Source organism: Podarcis tiliguerta (assembly GCF_965153285.1).
Source record: "Podarcis tiliguerta genome assembly, chromosome: 1".
Classification (NCBI taxonomy): Eukaryota; Metazoa; Chordata; class Lepidosauria; order Squamata; family Lacertidae; genus Podarcis; species Podarcis tiliguerta.
In genome coordinates, this window is record NC_139534.1 from 100,051,725 (window position 1) to 100,071,219 (window position 19,495).

The 19,495-nt window shown below is 38.3% G+C and overlaps 1 protein-coding gene across 50 annotated transcripts in view; it reads right to left on the minus strand.

Moving 5' to 3' along the window:
• The window catches only part of HECTD1 (HECT domain E3 ubiquitin protein ligase 1), a 61,245-nt gene that overhangs the window by 20,711 nt on the left and 21,039 nt on the right, over window positions 1–19,495 (minus strand). For 25 of the 50 annotated variants that reach the window (XM_083451739.1, XM_083451747.1, XM_083451741.1 and 22 more), the window contains exons 5-24: window positions 19,161–19,442; window positions 18,526–18,796; window positions 18,241–18,317; window positions 18,055–18,153; window positions 17,191–17,305; window positions 16,198–16,372; window positions 15,702–15,840; window positions 15,119–15,289; window positions 14,280–14,502; window positions 11,401–11,664; window positions 10,262–10,338; window positions 8,623–8,757; window positions 8,063–8,209; window positions 7,022–7,116; window positions 5,930–6,035; window positions 4,603–4,737; window positions 3,376–3,515; window positions 2,639–2,962; window positions 1,938–2,104; window positions 1,528–1,704 (exon numbers count right to left, since the gene is read on the minus strand). In XM_083451739.1, coding sequence (XP_083307865.1) covers window positions 1,528–1,704; window positions 1,938–2,104; window positions 2,639–2,962; window positions 3,376–3,515; window positions 4,603–4,737; window positions 5,930–6,035; window positions 7,022–7,116; window positions 8,063–8,209; window positions 8,623–8,757; window positions 10,262–10,338; window positions 11,401–11,664; window positions 14,280–14,502; window positions 15,119–15,289; window positions 15,702–15,840; window positions 16,198–16,372; window positions 17,191–17,305; window positions 18,055–18,153; window positions 18,241–18,317; window positions 18,526–18,796; window positions 19,161–19,442 — 3,319 coding nt within the window. Of the gene's footprint in view, window positions 1–1,527; window positions 1,705–1,937; window positions 2,105–2,638; window positions 2,963–3,375; window positions 3,516–4,602; window positions 4,738–5,929; window positions 6,036–7,021; window positions 7,117–8,062; window positions 8,210–8,622; window positions 8,758–10,261; window positions 10,339–11,400; window positions 11,665–14,146; window positions 14,192–14,279; window positions 14,503–15,118; window positions 15,290–15,701; window positions 15,841–16,197; window positions 16,373–17,190; window positions 17,306–18,054; window positions 18,154–18,240; window positions 18,318–18,525; window positions 18,815–19,160; window positions 19,443–19,495 lie in introns of all 50 variants that reach the window. The other 25 variants (XM_083451732.1, XM_083451729.1, XM_083451713.1 and 22 more) reach the window with 6 other exon arrangements.

The window sequence follows — 19,495 nt, forward strand, 5'->3', positions numbered from 1 at the left end:
GGTTGTGGCAAGGCAGTCCTTGAACCTTTATTTAAAAGGTGGGTGGGAAGGGAGGGCAAACAGACCACACTTGGGTCCAAAAAGCATCCTTGCAACTTCTTTCTGCTTATGATATGAAGACCTTTCTCTATGCATTATTTTAATTACATTTTAAATAACTGGCACTCCAGTTTTTGTTTAACAATTACTCCCTGGGAAGAAGATCTTTAGTTGATATGGGAACGAGAGAGAATTGGTTTTTTTTTGGAACTTGGCCTAATATGGTTCATAGAGTGATGGATTCAGAGTGGGGGAGCTAGTTAATCAAATCTTGAATGCTAAAGAAGACAAGCACATTAAAACATCACCACAAAATTTTCTATCTACTTTTCTACTTCTATCTAATTTTCAACTACTTTTCACAAGTATTTTTAAGTGAATAATTATTAGGATGATTTTTCTGCATAATAGGAGAACGATCATTCTAAAGAAAAGATACACTTGAGATGGAGACCTTGAATGTGGCATCATATCCTTCCTCAAAAAATATTATAAATCTAATTGCTATGCCACTGGAAATTTAATACCTGCCTCTTAGCATTCCCCACTTTGGTTTAATCATATATTAGTATTATGAAAACAGAAACTTGATCCCAGCGAAGCTAGTAAGGTAAGAAATGGCAGAGAACTTGACAAAAGCTGAAGAAAAAGCAAGTTGCAAATGCCAAGCCAGAAAAGGGATAGCAAGGTATTCTGATATTATACAGACAGGAAATATTTATTCTTCTTAGACACTGGATCAATTATTCATACCCATAACGCAACACACAAAATATAGGAGCAGAAATGCCACAGCTAATCTGTATATTGGAGTTGCATGTAATTAGCACAACGTGTATGCAACACTGTATTTTATTGACATGTGAAAATCAAATGTGAGTGGTGGTACTTTACTTCCCCAAGGAATACTGTTCCAATAAGACCTTGTTCTTGATCTCTAACTATCAAGTAACTCTAACATTTTCTTTCTTGAAATACAAGTTTCCCAAAGTACAAGTCAGAATCTCCAAGAACTAGGGAAGTTAGGTGTGACTAATACCTGGGGGAGTTTATGAACCGGTTTGTCCTTCTCAATTTCTGGATGCTTCTTGAGGTCAAGAGGCAAGTGATATCTTAGGACATCTTACCCACCCAGTAATTAAGCGAGAGGTTTTCTCCTGGTTTTTCCAAGGAATTTCACTTACTACTTCTGCAAATCTTACATTATTCTACAGGCTCCCTTTGTGCCCTGTAAAACTTATTTTGAGGTAGAAATGTTTAGAACTCGGGTGCTAATTTTATCTGAAGAAGCTCAAACAGGTTTTCTTTATGTCGGCAGGTCACTATGACAAATGCACTCTTTATTTAACATGACCAAACAATACACTATTTCCTTTCTGTCTTCCTTTTGATTTCTACATTTCCCTAATCACCAAACTAGAAAATGCAGTGAACTACTATAAATAACTTGTGGAATAAAGAGAGCTAATTGTTTAAGCAGTTGCTCACCATTGTGCAATTCGCCTGTAACAGTGCCTTCACCTTGTGAACTACCATCCTGATCTCTCCATTTCCAATCAATTCCTCTGATGACACGGGCACCTGGAACCATGTACTTCAGAACCTGAGAGCGTACCAGTCTCCTCTGCCTTCGCAGATTAGCCTCTGCTTCTTTAGCTGCTTTTCCTACATGCAATCAAAACTAGTGATGAAACACTGCTGGTTAAGCTATCTATACAAGATTTAAGCATTCCAACTTGGTGGCAGGTATTTCAAATATCAAACTGATATTTTGATCTTAAAACGTGCTTAGAAACATGCTCTAGATTGGCATTAAGTTTTTGAAAAAGTTTAATTCATGGCCTACATTACAATAGTTGGTGGTAAGAACAAGAAATAAGTTTATCTACATTGCTTACCTAGCTGATCCTCACACACACCATTCACAGTGCCATACAGTTCAAATCCAGATAGAGAGAGGTAGTGTGTTTGCCCACTGGCATTCTTCCCCATTTGCTTAATTCTTACATGCCTCCAGCCTTGCTTCTCATCCTTTTGTAGATCTAGTGGCCATGTTGCTGTTGACCTTTACATTAGTTTGGGGAAGTTGAAGGAAAAAATTAGGTAATGATAAATTTAAGTGTCATGACAAAAACACAGATAAATATTAATTATTTGTATGGTGGTTTTCATGGATCAAAAAGACCACCAGTTTACAAACAGAAAATTACTCTCTCTATTATACCATCACATGAATTAAATTTTTGGACATGACATAGGGTTGCCATGTTTCGACAGACATGCCCTGGAAATTCCAGACGTATGGCAGCCCTAACGTAACACTAAGCCAAGAATTGTGGTTGTTTCATCTATATGCTAGAAAAACAGCCAAGGCTTGTATGGTTTACCATGTTTAAGCCAAGCCATTGTGGAAGGCCAACTTTTTATTATTCATTGAATTTCAGCACAGTGAAGTAAATCCTGGACCCAATGATATCAAGAGGTTAATTTCCAATTACTTCAGTGGACTGAGAATGGCCCATACGTTATGGGTACTAAATTTATTGTCATAAAGTCAGAAACAACAATGGTCCATGTAAATGGAAATATTTTTACATACCCTGGTTCATTCAGACTGCAGTCATCCACATGAGTATATAGAGTAGTCCAGTTCTGTCCATCCTTAGATACTTGAAAAACCCAATTTCTGAGAGCAGATCGTCCATAACCACGAGCATGGCGTAATGTGTAAGCTGATGGTATCACCCAAAGACCAAGGTCTATAGCAAACCATGCATTTTTATCATCGTTAGTATGACAATTCAGAGCTGAACTGTCACGGCTTAAGATGTCTTCCAAACGGCCATAAGGCAAATTTCTTCCTTCTGAAGATGTAACTACCACCAGCCCATAGGCGGCCGGATTTACCCACTCATAAGCTGTTCTACAATAGAAACAACAATGTCACTATTACTCATGAATATTTGTTTAAAGCATTTTAACTCCCCTCTTCAGCTGAAAAGACTTCCAGAGAATGGGGAAATAATACAGACTCAAGCATCAGATCTTATAAGAAACTGGGATGACAACAGTTCAGGGAGCCTGATGGAATGGCCATAGGTAAGTGACAGACAGTATTTTAAAACCTAAATTTTAAAAGCTAAAAAACAAAAGCTAATATGCCATGCATATTGCAAACTATGTCCCAATAATACATTTTTTTATTTAAAAATGATGCATGGAAAATCCAGTGTTGCACTTGGAAAATATTCAGAATTGGCCTGCAGGTATTTAAATACAATGCTATTTCATTCAAGATTTTAGGACTGTCTCAAACTGATGTTACTGAAATCTTACTTTGCATTTGTTCCAATCCAGTAAATAATTCCATTTTCATCAAAATCATGCTGGTGTCTGAAAATGAATGTCTGGCCTTCTCTGAGTTTTCGTACAAAAACAAATGATGATCTATCAAAGTCATACCACTGCTTTGCCACCTAAGGAAAAAAGAGGCAACAAAAATGCATCATATAAGTATAGAGTTTCTTATCATCATCATTATTATTTATATATCACTTTTTGGTCCAAAGACCCCAAAATGGCTAACAGCAGATTAATACATGATCAAAATATACAGTAAAAAGGTAAAGGGACCCCTGACCAACAAGTCTTAGGCTCTGTGGTTTAACACACAGCGCCACCCGCGTCCCCTAAAACATACAGTAAAGCACAATTAAATGACATAATTCCATCAACAGAAACCATTTAAGATGCAATGTAAGAGAACAAGAAAGCCTTCCCAAGCTGGAGGATTAGAGGGTGCTCATCCCAACCCCACATCTCACACTTGAGGACTAGAAACCTGAACAGACAATGACAAATAACTACAAAAAACCAGTCACCTCAAACAGAAGAATTAATGTACAGTGGTGCCTCGCAAGACAAAAAGAATCCGTTCCGCGGGTCTTTTCGTCTTGCGGTTTTTTCGTCTTGCGAAGCAAGCCCATTGACGGAGTAGCGCTATTAGCGCTATTGGCGATTTAAGGGCTAAAAACGGCTTTTTAAGGGGTGGGGGATTAGCGGTTTTGCTGCTAAAATGCTTTTAGCAGCTTAGCGATTAAAAATAAGGTGTTTTGGAGCAAAAAAAAAAAAAAAAATCAGTTTTTTTCGTCATGCGAAGCAAGCCCATAGGGAAATTTGTCCTGCGAAGCGCCTCTGCAAAGGGAAAACCCTTTCGTCTTGCGGGTTTTCCGTCTTGCGAGGCATTCGTCTTGCGGGGCACCAATGTAATTCTTGCTGTAAACATGATAGGCTGGATCGAGTGCTTGACCCAAATTTGACCTTCCATTCACACAAGTGGCTGAGATTCATAAATGCTCCAAACAGAAAAGGCATTCATCAATGCCTCCTGCCTTTTCCCATACGGTTCCCAAGGATCTCCAGACCCTCCAGAACAACTTTTCAGGGGCATGGGAGAAATGGGAATCTGCAAAAACTGCACTTCCTCCAGTGGAAACTACCATGGGCTGAGCTATGTGTATGGGTAGTCTGAATGCAACCTGGGGAGAAGAGGAGTTTGCTCACCATTTTTAGGAGATATTGCTCTAAAGATTCTACAGTTGCCAAGGGCTCCATTTTCAACATTCGACCTGTTCTGTCTATTAAAGCTGTCTCTCCAGAAGCACGCTCCAAGCGAAACCGCAACCGTCTTGTTAATATCTAAAGTCAAAGCAACAATTTTTTTACTTAGAAACATCCCTTTCATTTATAACAAATACTAATGATTATATTTTCAAAGTCAAGCAAGCATTAATAAATTAGGAAAATCAGCACAACTGACAAATCTGCATAGTCACTATACACACACATTTACACAAATGCACAGATCCAACAGCATTCTTACTCTAGTAGAAAGTCTTTACCACTCATCCGTAGTCTGTTTTGGACTCAATATGTCAAAAGTGACTGACATTGTCTTGTGTGGACAGGCTGCAGCTTTGTTTTAATTCCTATCAATAACATTTTATGGCCCACTAGAGTTCACATGCTTTAGTCTGTATCTTCAATATTCACAGTTCTTTTCATATTGTAATACAACCCCAATTACATTCCAAGTTCTTTCACCAGGAAGTTATTTCACCAGGTCTCGCAAAAGGAACAGCACTGCTACATTTTCTTCTTTCACTCATAGCTCTTTGGACCCGAGCTGATTATTAAAACTTTTATTTATTTAGAATGTTTTTATACTGCCCTTCATTGTATTTAGGGTGGGGTACAGTATAAAACAAACACAAAAAAGGTCAGGGAAGAAGCTCCCACACCCAACAAATTAAGTGTATAGGCTGCTAATTTTTTTACTTAATACTAAGAATTAATATGACCAGAAATGTCTTGTGAAATCACTTTTCTATTTACAGCAATTATTTACACAACCCGTCCTGGATCCCCAACTAGAACCTTCATGCGTACACAGCAGCAAATCTAGATGGTACCCATAAATGTTTTTTATGCCAAACCCACATTCCATAGAACTTTTAATGGGTGACACCCAGAGTTGTGCAAAGTGGAACTTTGTAAACTGGATGCTCTGGAGGGTGGGATTTTTTCTATATTCCTCCAGAGGGCTGGGGGACCCTCCAAAACAACATGGTAGATGGTGCTGGGGGCTATAGAGGGAAGAGAGAATTGGGGGAGAAATGCCCCTCCCACTTCTGTCTATGAATTTGTCCAGTTTGCAAAGTGGAAGACTCCACTGGATCTGACTGATGCATTATAAAAATGAAATAGGTCTGTATCCAACCTAAAGTTGGACAACTGTAATTTATGGAAATTTATAGGAGGAATAGCAGAGAAAAGGCACAGAATCATTCTTATTAGAATGCAGTAAATTTCTACCGTATTGAAAAGTTACCTGCAGATTATACGTTGATCCTGGTGTATCATACAAGTGTAGAGGTAGACGTTCAATAGATTCTAATACTGCTATGAGTTTCCGAATTAATGCAACTGCTGGACGACTATGAACACAGAGAAGACAAATGTTACTGTCTATAATACAAAGGGCTTTGAAAAATGAACAGAAGTTATGAAAACTTCAGAGTACAACTAGAACTTCAAAATGCTGTAGCGATGACAAGCTATTTTTAAAACCTAAACTCTGCCTATTTGAAAACAGAACTCAAGCCAGCTTGCAACAATAAACATAATCCAACAATATATAAAACATAGATATTGCAATGGTTTCCATTATGAGAACAAGTAAGCACAAGCCTCAGACTTCTGTGCTCCCACCACACAATTGGGAGAAAATGTAAACCAACAAAATTTGTAACAAATCATCATTTCTCATTATACCCTCATAGTAGAAACTGCTGTTTGTTACTAACAATATTATATGCTGTGCACGGAAAATGTAGAACTTCCTGTTCATGCTTGCTTGTTATCACAGCAATAATGCATGATTTGGCATACATCTGAATCAAAGCCAGGTGCATTGATTCATCAAACGTCAACACTTTAATTTTTTTTAGATCATCTTAAGCTATGTTTAAAATGCTTCGTACTACATATCAAAGCTCAAAGCTATTTTTAATTATAAAATACTGCTTGGAGAATCTGAGATAAGGAGATCTTGCCATAGTTACACATAACTTACAACTCTACTAGGTTAGATTACTGCAATGTGGTTTTACCACTCTCGTTTTTTATTGTAACATTATTGTGTTGTTATTCCGGCAAATTATCTTGGGGGCCTTGTGAGAGCCGAAACACAGTACAGTATATGCATTATTCAATAACTAAATATATGGGCAACACTCTGTTTAAATGGGATCTACAACTGCAAAGCAACACTGATGCGATAAACATCGGGCAATTTAAATACAAAAAGCTGCAAGTTATGTTCTAGTCCAAGACCAATATGCCTTTTACTATTGAAAACCGAGTATAAATAATAGTTGTGCGCACACATTATTTTTCATAAGGTCAGGAACAACAAAATTACCTTTCATCATCTTCATTTTCACTGAAAGCTGTTTTGAATACATTTATTCTTTCCACTAGCTGACTACAATCTTGTTTCAAATCAAAATCCACATTCTAAATGAAAAAGAGGGAATTGTTAAAAGAATGGCTGCTCAAAATTTGGGATTAGGCCATTATGGCTAACTTAACTCATTACGTAAGGAGAAAACCAACTTCTCAAGCACTGCCTGCCGAAGTGACAATGAGAAAGGAGGAGAAGTCAGATGCATAAATCACACAAGTTTTGAGGAAGAACAAAAATTAATTAATTTTTGCTTCAGAAAGACAAGTATCTCATTCTGGAATGCACTGAAGTTTGTAATAAAAATTGTGACTGTGAGTGACAGTCTCCTGTTGCTCCAAATACCATCAACTTCAACTGCTCAGCTCTTGCAACGAGAAATAAATGTGCAGCCCTATTGAGGGCAAAGAAACAGCAAGTGTTAACAACACCCACCTATCCTAACAGCACCATTCCCAGCATTTTAAAATCTTCTCCTCCTTCACCTCTTCTGATATTTGCTATGTGATTTAATGAAAATAAAACAAGTGTTTATAGTCTGATTGCCAGGCTGCATCTTCCCTCTGAAAACTCTTTGTTTTATGGGCAGCACTGTCTGTCCAAAGCATGGTTAGACCACTAGAGCAGCACTAGGTTAACAGTGCTGGTGCAAACAGAGCTTCAGGTCTCTTGACCCCTGTTCTTTTTTAGGTTAAGTTTAAGTGAAATCATTTCTCACAGCTAATAGACTACACTGTAGATATTCCTTAAGAAAATTCAAAACCTTTTACTTAACTGTGATTAATACAGTTTCACTGCATTCTCCACCTGCCCCGCCCCCCAAAGCTCAGGTGACATACACAGTTATCCTTCCTTCATCCTCACAACAACCTCACGAGGTTAAGTTAGGCTGAAAGATGAAGTTAACTGGTCTAAGATCAGCCAGTTAACTTCATGGCTGTGAATAAAGACTTGGCTCCTTGGCTCCGAAGTTCCCACTCATTCTGCAATAAAACTTACATTATTCAAAACAGTAAGAAGAGCCTGCACCAAGCCACTGCTGCACATTTCATATGGTGAAATAGTATTTTCATCCTTCAGAAGGACAATTAAGTTTTCCAGAGCAGTTTTCATTAAATCTCGCCAAGTGTTTTCTCCCTCAATAAACTGAAAAAGAAAATCAGATAATAGTGGTTCCATTCACTTTATGGTATTACACAATAGCAGTCTAACTGCGGAAACAAGAACTTCACCAAAAAGTACTGCATACACACAGTAAGCAGTACACTTCACACAGCATGGTGCAGATTTAAAACTACCATTTCCAGATCAGGCTGCTATCTGCCACTCACCCTATTTCATATGCAAATTCCTGTGGCCCACTTTGACCTGGGCTTAGTATTATGAGCAGCTGTCAACAGCCCAAGTTAAAAGTAACCTGGAAATACTAAACTCACTTTGAGAATCTGCCAATACCATCAGACAAAGACAGATGGATTAATTTTTATGTCTGAATCAAGTCAACATTAATAACAGCAGCAAATTATGCTTACCACTGCAATTTACTCAATGATACTTACCTGCCTATTTGTATGGAGCTCCCATGAAGATTCTAATTGTGTTGCTATGTTCCTCAGTGTTACAACTACACCTCTAGGCATACTTTCAACAGCTTTGAAATGGTCATCGTACAAGTCTCTTGCCATAGTTCGTACCTGAGCATCATTTAAGAAATCAGGATGAATTTACAATTTCAAACCAAATGAAATATTTTCTTGATATTTATGAATGCCAACCCTGGATCAGCTTCGCTTGGAATGACAGTACATAAGTAACTTACAACTGAGTCAGAATGCTTTGTATGATTTTGTCTACAATGATAGCAAAGGTTGTTTTCGGCTTTACCATTTGAAATGCTTTTGTAAATGGAGCTGACAAAGATGGAATCTGGAAACCTTTATCTACAAAACATGGGTTCTAGCACTGAACTATCCCCCGCACCCACAAGTCAGGATGTCAGTTACATTTCTCCTAATAACCCTATTAATCTTGGTTTGTTAAACCAAAGTCCATTGGGGACTTTGCTCAAGGCTGTCTGCTAAATGTTATGGCTACAGATTTGATGTGTTTTTAAGAAGTGCATTTCCCCAACTTATTTTCAGACCCAATCCAAAATGCTACCTTTGTACCATACCATAAAGTCATAAACAACCTGCTTGAAAGACTCCCAAATGAACTTTATCCATCTGTTCAAGCCATCTTCTGAAGTCTTGCTCCAGGTAATGACTTATTCAAGAGTTTTTAGAACACACTTTTTTTTCATGTTGCCTCCCTGACCCCAGTCTTCCCAAGGATGTCTGAAAGGCACCTTCATTCACTGGGAGATGCAGCCAGCTGTATCCCTCCCAATAACAGAGGGCTCTATGATTCAGTAGAGGCTTCTGGGAGTTTAAAGGGAGGGGGTGATTTTTCCCCACAAATTCCCCCTTTCTCTTGCAGTCCCTTGCTGCTGCTGCCACCGCCACCACACTGTTCCAAAGGGTCCCCCTGCCCTGTTGATCTGATGGCAGAGTGCAGGGAGGTGGGCTGCAGAGGGAGAGGGGAATAACCTCCTCTCCCCCTCATTTTCCACTAATGGAAAATTCTACTGGATGAAAGAGCCTCTCATCAGCAGAGGGGGACAATACATCTCTGAAAATCTTTTTTTTGGGGGGGGGATGGTTGGAAACAAAGGTCTTTGAGGAACTATAATTCTTTGTGATATCTTCTGTAATCTGTTGCTTCTTGAGGGGGACCTCAATTAATACTAATGTATTAATGCATTTTTGAATGGACTTTAGATTTCAAGTGGGTCACGCTAAATACTGATGCAAGTGGAAAAACAAGTTTTGATCCAATGTTGCATGAGTGCAGTACTACTCACACAACAGAACTCCCCCATCTGCCTCAAAATCTGCTCTGCAGGTGTAGGGCAAGTAGGCTTGGCTGAAGGGGAGGCCTGGCGAACCTAACTGGGCTGAAAGTTCCTCACCACTGCTCTAACAAATCCTTTACAAATCTCATCACAGAAGTGAGAATTAATTTATATGCTTTTTAAACATAGATAGGCTAAGTATCTAAACCACCTGAAGCCAGCAACTAGCATGTACAAGAAGCAATACAGAAAGTAACAAACTGAAATCCAAATTCTCCATTAAAATGTTTTTAAAACATACTAACCTTTTGTTTGGTTTTTTCCGACTTTGATTTTGCCTTTCTTCCCCTTTTGCCAGTCCAACCAGTCACAAATTCTGATCCTGCAAAAAAATCCAGATGACAGGATATTATGTTGCCAGTTCATTTCTGTGCCCAATTCAAGGTGCTCACACTACTGTTTAAAGTCCTGTACGACTTAGGCCCCCAAATAACTGAATGATTGATTGCCTCCTTGCCTACAACCCCTCTCCTGTTTTCAGATCAGCAGAGAGGGCCTTCTTGGTAGTTCCATCACACTCAGAGGTTGGGTCTGTGTGACCCTGAAGAAGGCATTCTCTTTGGAAACCCTTAAGTTATGGAATTCCCTCTTCACAGAGGTGCATCTGGCAACTTCATTGTATGCTCAAAACATCTCTCTTTAACCTGGCTTTGACACTTTAGATATATTTTTACGATCCATTCCAGCTGTGATTGCAATTTGTTTCACACTGTTTTAAATGCTATATTTTATATTGTTGTAACCCACCCGGGACCTTCTGGGAAATAAAAATGATGGTGATGGTGTCACCCCTACACTGGCAGTTTAGACATTACAATCCTAGTCTAACATATCACAGTTTGCTAGATCAGGAATACACTGTGACCCCATGTGTATCTTCTCCCCTCTACCCTTGCAAGCTTGTTTAATGTAAGATTTCCCTGGTCTGTTAAACTAGTTTAAGAAGACAAGAACCATCTACTGGATTAAGCTAATGGCACATCTAGTCTAGCATCCTGTTCCTGAAGTGGCGAACTAGTTGTCTATTGAAGCCCCAAAAGAAAACACTCCCCATTTGGGTTTCCCAGCAATTGGTATACATAACGATATTGCCTCTGATGGTGGAGGCAGAGCATAGCCATTGATAGCCCTATCCCCATAGAAAGTATAATCTGGATTTGGAGTCATAATTCTCTTTTAAAACCGTTCTAGTTGGACACCATCATTACTTCTTGCAGCTGCAAATTCCATAGTACTGGCCAGATGGCCAGGGCATCCAAACCAGGAAATTATGGCATAAGTGTTCCCTTCAAACCAGATTTATTGAAAAAAGAATGTAATTTCTGACTGGGCCACTGCAGATATATACATGCGATTACCTTATTACTCTTATCTACATACTCACCTAAAGAGGTTTCAGCAGCAAATGAATGTTTAGTTCCTCTATTGGACTCAAAAACAAAACCTGGAAGATCTTCTTTTAATATTGTAGCTTGCTGACCATCTGAATTGTGAATAGCAATTTCTCCTTCCTTTAGACACGTAAGAGACCAATTCCCCACTGTGAGTTTAGCTGGGCCGGGGACAGATAAAATTGGCTGGCTTGTTGTGGATGGTTTCACCTGGCTTCGGGCTCTCTGTAACTTCTCTAAAAATTCACTTCGACTTTCTGTTAAAAAAAAACACACACAAAAAGAAGTAAAGGCTAACTAGTATTTGATTTTTAACTATCAGAAAGTAATAGTTTAGTTTCCATGAAGCAAAATGGGTGGGCATTCAATGCAAATTTATGTTGTAGATTCAAGTTCTCAGGATAGGTATTTCTCACCGGCCTCGATATCACAATATAGGACAACAGAAAATGTCTACTGGCCAATGGTGAAACTTTTATGTTTTGGAAATCATTATATTACATAATGATTAAATATAAACAAACTGAATAAACTGAGCTAGTTGTTAAAATCCATTTCTACTAAAAGAAATGCATCTAGGGGGAAAAACCTCAGATTTGATGGAGAATGGAAGCATCCAAAATTTGGAACTAAAGAAAAAAGAACTGATTTAACAGGAAAAGAAAACCAAATGCAGAGTTGTAGTATGGAATTCTGGGAACTGTAATTAACTGCTTTAATAGCAAAGATGTCAGTGTTGTTTGTTGTACATAACTGCGTAACATATAAATACATTTTATGTTTATGTATTTACTACTACATTTTAAATCTATCTTTCTTTGAAAATAAAATTCATTACAATGCCTAAATGATAAAATACACATTACCCATGTTGACTGGGCAGACACTAGTGACAGCTAATGAAGTTGAGTTTTGCTATATGGTCATGTCCAAAGTACCTTAAGTAGACATTTAGGGCTGGTTCATGTGGCCTCATACCATCACCTCAAGAACCGGTTAGACTTTCATGGAAGCCCTGCTTATTTCAAGTTGTGCTTTCATATGCACAATGACCATATACAACTGCTGAGGTTTCCATTATAACAATGGCACTATGCAGAAATGCAAAATCACATATGTAATGCCATCACAGCTTGTCATCCTCCATCCCTCACAAAAATGTAAAAAGAACAATCTTAGGCATTCAATGTTAACTCATAAGTTCCCTTTCCAGACAATAAGATTACTTACTATAGTTCCCCATTCTCACTCAATGCTCTCCACCCTGGATGTTCACAGTATTTTTCTGAGCAGGTAGAGGGGATTGACCTTTAAGTTTACAAGCTTCTATACTTCTGTGGACCAGGGCAGTCTCCCAAATATGTATAACTCACTCCTTTACTTTTTGGCTGCCTGTTTTCTTTTGTAGACAGACAAGTAATTCATCACCTAGGACAGGCATGGCCAAACCAGGCCTTCCAGCTGTTTTAGGACTACAACTCCCATCATCCCTAGCTAACAGGACCAGTGGTCAGGGATGATGGGAATTGTAGTCTCAAAACAGCTGGAGGGCCAAGTTTGGCCATGCCAGACCTAGGATATTCACAAGAATGATATAATCTCTGACTACAAGTGTTTTTGTCATAAGTAACTGGGAACCTTCAAATCAAGAGTTCTACTGTGTCTTGTGTTAAGCCATGCAGTGTGAACAAAAAAAAAAAAAAGTTCCCAGGGGAAGAAGGCTAGGAACTCTTTTTAGGTTCTGAGGCCGCTCCCTAAGCAGCCAGCTGATTGGCCTGACCTGAAGGACTATTAAACCCTTGCAGTAGATATGGGATTTGCATGGGCAAACGGTCAGCTAGTCTGGCTGGGTCCTATCTCTGGCTCCCATTCCATTGTCCTTAGGCCCAAATCAGAGAAACTCATGTAGCCAGCCTACTACTTTACCAGGTCTCTATAGTCCAGCATTATAAACAGGTATCCATTATAAATGAAATATCCATTACAACTGATAAGGTGTCAAAAAGTGGATATGAAAGCAGAGATAGCTGGCTTTGCATTTACATGATCCCTGCAGATCAGGAAATTAACTGAAAATTATACTGCCAAGTTATGTTGCTATAAGCCTTATGTTGCTATAGCTTTAAATTCTATCACCCCAAATCTAAAAACTGATAAAATTAGCATGAGATAATTAAAAAGCTATTTTATGAATAAGTAGAGTTTAAGAACTGAACAGAAAAGCTTTGACCAAAGCATCAGAACCAGCCTGTAGCCTCACACTACTGGAAAAAGCAATTTCCTGAGAATTTGAATCAGAAGATCTATTACAGCAATTGTTCAACGGAATAAAGCAATCTTACAATTCACTGCACACTTGGCAGTGAAAAGGGGGCAGCAAGCAATATCAACTATGTTTAAGAGCTACAGATAGCTTAAGTACAATGTGAAACTTCTAGCTCAATGTCTTTCAGTTTCTCAGTTCTGATCCACCTGATGAGAAACTTTGCACCACTTTTCACACACATGCAATTTCATTCTGCTAGCAAGTTGCAAGCCACGTCATCATCATTCCAACTTGCTTTACCTGAAATGCAGTGGATTACCACTAAATATTGCCTTTTAATTACTGTTTGACTAATATTAGTATGCATGGAAAGAAATGAAGACAGAATGAAGCTAAGATGTTCACTGAACACAGTTACAAAGAAGTCAGTTGCTGTCACATGCTAGTTGACAAAAGCATCACAATAAACTGACCACCTTCCACCTGTTTACATCCTTTACTATTTAGTGAGCCAATTCCTGTAAAAAAGAATGTCTCAAAATCAAATATATAAAATGTAAGATTCTAATGATATCTTTAAAGTATTAGTTGAGAACAACATTGTACCTGAACTATCAGATCCTCCTTCAGGGCTGCCACTGGAATACATTGTAGCTAGCTTCCCATCCAAGATAAATCTGAACCAGCCATTGCTACCATTTGATAGCTCCAAAGCTGCAGAATCACTCCAAATATACAAGCAGTCTCTTCCCCTAATGATTGACCAGTCTCTCCAGTGATAGGGTTTACCCTGCTGCAACTCTTTAGCATCTTCTTGAGGTTCGTCTTCCTGTAAAGCAAGATAGTTTAAATTCATTGGCTGTGGAATTCCTTAAGGAATAAATTGTAAAACACAACAAGTATACCTGCAGGCTACATTCTTACATAAACACTTAGAATTTCAGCAGACACTGTCTGAATATAATATACAGAAAGACACTTAAAAACTGGTACAGTGGTACCTCTGGTTACGTTACTTAATTCGTTCCGGAGGTCTGTTCTTAACCTGAAACTGTTCTTAACCTGAAGCACCACTTTAGCTAATGGGGCCTCCTGCTGCCACCGCGCCGCAGGAGCACGATTTCTGTTCTCATCCTGAAGCAAAGTTCTTAACCTGAAGCAATATTTCTGGATTAGCGGAGTCTGTAACCTGAAGTGTATGTAACCCGAGATACCACTGTATCTTAAAACATACTAGAGACACAAGACAAGTTTGCCCTTTTCTCTCCTATCCAAGCAGAAGGCAACAGACTGCAGCACCAAAAAAGTTTCTTAAATGAGTGTTAACACATTAGGTCCAGCAACCCATTACTAGAATTTAATGTACTTTTCACTGATATTTATTCACATTAAGGCATCCCAGACAGCAGTTGGGACATATATGCATTCAAATATTGTGTACTTACTTTCTCTGGTTTAGATTCTTCTTCATTCTCATCGTCAGAGGTTGGTCCTGCCAAAGTTGAAACTTTACTTATCACACCAAGCCTAGCAAGCTGATCCAAGAACAGGTCACCTCCTTTATCAACCAAATCTCTTATAATCTGTAATGCTAGCAAGTGGCCATCATCGTCATCCTGTAAAAGTTGCACAGAAGTAAATTAATTGGGATGTACAGTAATTCACTGTATATCTTGATGTACAGTTAAACATTTATTACATAATTAACACCCACCACTCCCAACAGAAAGGCAATCACTCATGGCCATACCACTGCAGGAAAGTGTTAAGTCTAATTTTTGAGAAGCAATCCTTTCCCAGACAAGAAATGTAGGGCCATTTCACAGATTAACAAACCACTGTACACCCAACAGGGAATCACAATCAACCCCAATTCCAATGGGATATTTCTATAGGAAGCACCACAATCAATCTCTTTGCTTCTCATATTGAATCCACTTAACTTCCTGGACTAAGCATTTCAATGCTCCACCACACATAAAAACTAAACTGATGTCATTAGAAAAGAAATAAAAATATAACAATTACCTCTTGATCTAGAACAGTAGCAGTGATCTCTACCAGAACAGTAGGCAAATTATGCCCAGCATCAGAATCACAAACCTCTTTTAGAAGAGCTTCAGAACAAAAATGAATCATTTTTCTAATGAGAGCAAGACTTGCTTTCCTTTTAGAAAGAGAGAGAAATAATATTTTAAAGAATGAAAAGGAAACATACATACTTAGAAGAGCACCACACATTGGTAAATGCATTGAATTGCTACCCACTTTACTTGCTGTCTATTGCCATCATCAGGTAACAAAATATTCTGACTCTGGCCAAGCTACAAGCTGGACTTGGAGTTTGGTCATTGCTGATTTGCGTTTTCGAATTCCATTCAACATACCACCATATATAAATCATCCAGATTTTACTTTGTTTTGGCTTTGTCATTCTTGAAAATCCAGAGCCTTGAAAGTATTCTAGCCACACAATATAGCATGTGAATCTCCACAAGTACACACAGCCCTTTCCCCTTTGTACCTTATTGAAGGCAGCATAGTTTGTTGAAAAGTTTGAGCAAACACAGGCAGCAGTCTTTTCAAATATATTGGTGCCATTTCTGGATCACCTCTGGGCTCATTTGATTCTTCTTCATCTTTGTTTGAATCTTTCTTTTTCTTTTCATCGCCTTTGTTAACTGGACACATCCAGTCACCTATAATTGTAGACCACTATTAACACTGTTATGAGTTTCAAAATAGTTTTAAAGAAACCACATATAAACAATTTCCTTTCCAATGCAGATACAGACTAGGGTAAGAATCTCCACAATAGACTACTATAGATTTGTCTAGTATTAGGATCTACATCTTATATTCTATTTCCTATCTCTGGGGAACAGTGCACATGGTTATATAGCTGAAAAGGCAGTGTCCATGCAAAGACAGAGGTATTGGCAGACTCTGGAGGAATCCCAAGTTTTACAGAAGTACAAAGAATCTTAAAGAAAAACCCTTGCCTTCCTGCCTCTGTCACGTGAAGAGGGTTGTAACCCAACCCATTCTCCTTCTCATCCACCACCTAAAATGTTTTGGTTTTGTGTGCTTGCGCCTACAGCAGGATTTCAGTTGGCCTGCTCATAGCTGCATGTAAAGCTTCAGAAAGAAGTGAGACAAGACACTGCCATGTCAGGCTGTTGTTACTCTTCTGCCCTAACCCCCACAAAAATATTATGCCACAGACTATTATGGCATTTTTTTCTGGACATTCGGCTGTCATAGCTACGTGAAAAAAACATCTCTTATACTAGTTCCATTTGTTTTGAAACAGGACAACAGTGAGCTTATGGCTGAATGCAGTCTATTTCAAGAAAAATGATAATAAATAATCAAACTGATAATATTTCAGCAGTATATTTTTTTAAAAAAAATTGCTATCTTATGGCGCAGATTGAATTCTACCTTATTAAATTCAACTTAAATTCAACCATTGCTTTACTTTGACAAAAACTTCCTGGAATCTTTTTACACTAACCTGGAGATTGAAGAATAGCCACTACTTCACTGTGCCCTCTTTCACGAGCTTTGTCCAAAGGAGTCTTTCCATCTTCATCTCTCAAATCTGGATTGGCACCATGTCGCAAGAGAGTCTAAAAGCAAGTTATTATTACTGGAATAAAAAAGCTACTCAGTATGTCAATGGTACAATTTAGGTTCCTCTGACTATGCACAGAACAGATTAATGACTTCCTCCCTCCCTCTCCTAAAGGGCACCATCCCTTACTTACTACTTGAATCAAGTCACAATATGTTGTGATATCTAAACCAGCTGGCTACAGTTTGAATTATTGCTCCAAACCAGAATTGATTCTAGTTTGGAGTAAGCACTCCTACTAATTTGCTGGTTCAGCAAATGGCTACATTCTCTGGAGAATGTAAGAACCAAATGGTTAATGTTTTTGATTTTGTGTGGATGGGGAACAGTGGTGGAAGGGGAGATGTTCTACGAGACAATGTAAATTGGTTTCTGATTTCATCATAGCAAACTGGTTTTTGTTTCAAAAACTAAGGAATGCTTTACAGAAGGAAGGAGGACATATACACTGCTCTTGCTCAAAATAATCCAGATCACTGAGGGTTGTCTGAAGGCAGCTATTGAGATGGTGAGATATGTTACATTGTTATGTTTTTGTGAAGAGTTTTGCACAACTTTCATATTTGCCAAGGGCACAAACACACACTAAATAAATGTGTTTCCAAAAAATAAAAATCGCATATGCCAAACATGAAGTATTAAGGGACAGGACACTTTAAAAAAACACATACTTCAGCTGGTCTAAATGCTGATAAGGGATGGAATGATTTGTTATGATAGAAAAGATAAATATTTAAAAATCACCTTTGCTACCTGAGGTCTTCCAAAACATGCTGCATAATGTAAGGATGATGACCGCTGACCCCTATTAACATCAGCACCTCGTTCACAGAGAAATTCAACCTGTTTACAGATGAGCAACAGTTTATTTTTACTTGCATCATTTCCTTTATGCAGAATATCAAAATAATGTTTCTTTTCCTTGTTTACCATTTCCTGAGTTCCAAAAGCAGAGGACCAGTTTAAGAGAGTTTGTCCTACATCATCCATAAAATTTGCTTCAAAAGCTAGAGAAGTGGAAAGGAAAGTGTCATTATATGTTTGCAACGATATAAATGAAAACAAAATGTTAAGTCTCAGTATTCTACCCTGCATATCAAACAAGTTAAAAATAATTTTCAACAAAAATATTATTCTTAGAGCCCATCCATTATAGAGATAAACATTAAGAAGCAAACTAGAAATTACAATGTCAAATAAAGGTCATTTGCTTACCACCTGTGTCAATAGCATCTATTAGGGCATCGGTATCTTTGCTGCGGATGCAATCTATCAGCTGCCGATGGGAACGGTCTCCAGTACTATCAAGTCTACGCAATCCTGGGATTCTGCCTGTAGATCCAGCACTAGACTTTGGCAAGGCTTTCCGTCCTTCAAACAGTAGCACCAAAAGAAGATCTACCAAACGCATGGTATCAAGTACACATCTTTCATCACCCTGCAATGCACTCTCTATAGAATCTGGAAGCTCAGATCTTAGGAGATCCTGGAAATAATTAAAAGTCTGAACAATAAAAATATACAGGACTTTAGAAAATCCAATGAGAAAGGGATTGCATCTCCATATAAAAAAGCTAAATTTATTATTTATTATTATTATTATTTCAATTTACATTCCATCATTCCTCCCAAAGGAGCTGAGGGAGGGTGTATAAGCAAAGTTCAAATGTAGCAGTAACAATTAATATTTTAAGGATTTTAGAATGTGAAATAAACGAAGGTCTACACAAATTTATTCTTATTTATGATGATGACAGAAAATTAAAGAAACAAAGAACATACATACAATATCTGCCAAGAAGTAAAGCTTAATTTTTAATAAAATAGATATTTAACAAAGAAATTCTTACATGTGTTACTACTGGAGATCCTCTGCAGAGTGTTGATAACAGGCTTACAATAGTTGACACCTGGTTACTTAATTTGGAATCTGCAGTTGCAGATGGTGCTCCTGTGCTACTCCGGCCAGGTTTACAGGCTGAAGATGGTCCTGAAGCTGTGCCACCTGCTGCAGCCATTCGAGATAATAGCTCCTCGGTTAGCCCATGTTTGGCTAATGGCGCTGGATCAACTCCACGGCGTGTAAATCGGTCAGCTAACGAAGCAAAACAACGCAGTGCACCATCTGAAACCTGAAGGAACAAATCATATGGTTAAAAAGTATCACACAGACCAAGATTTGAAA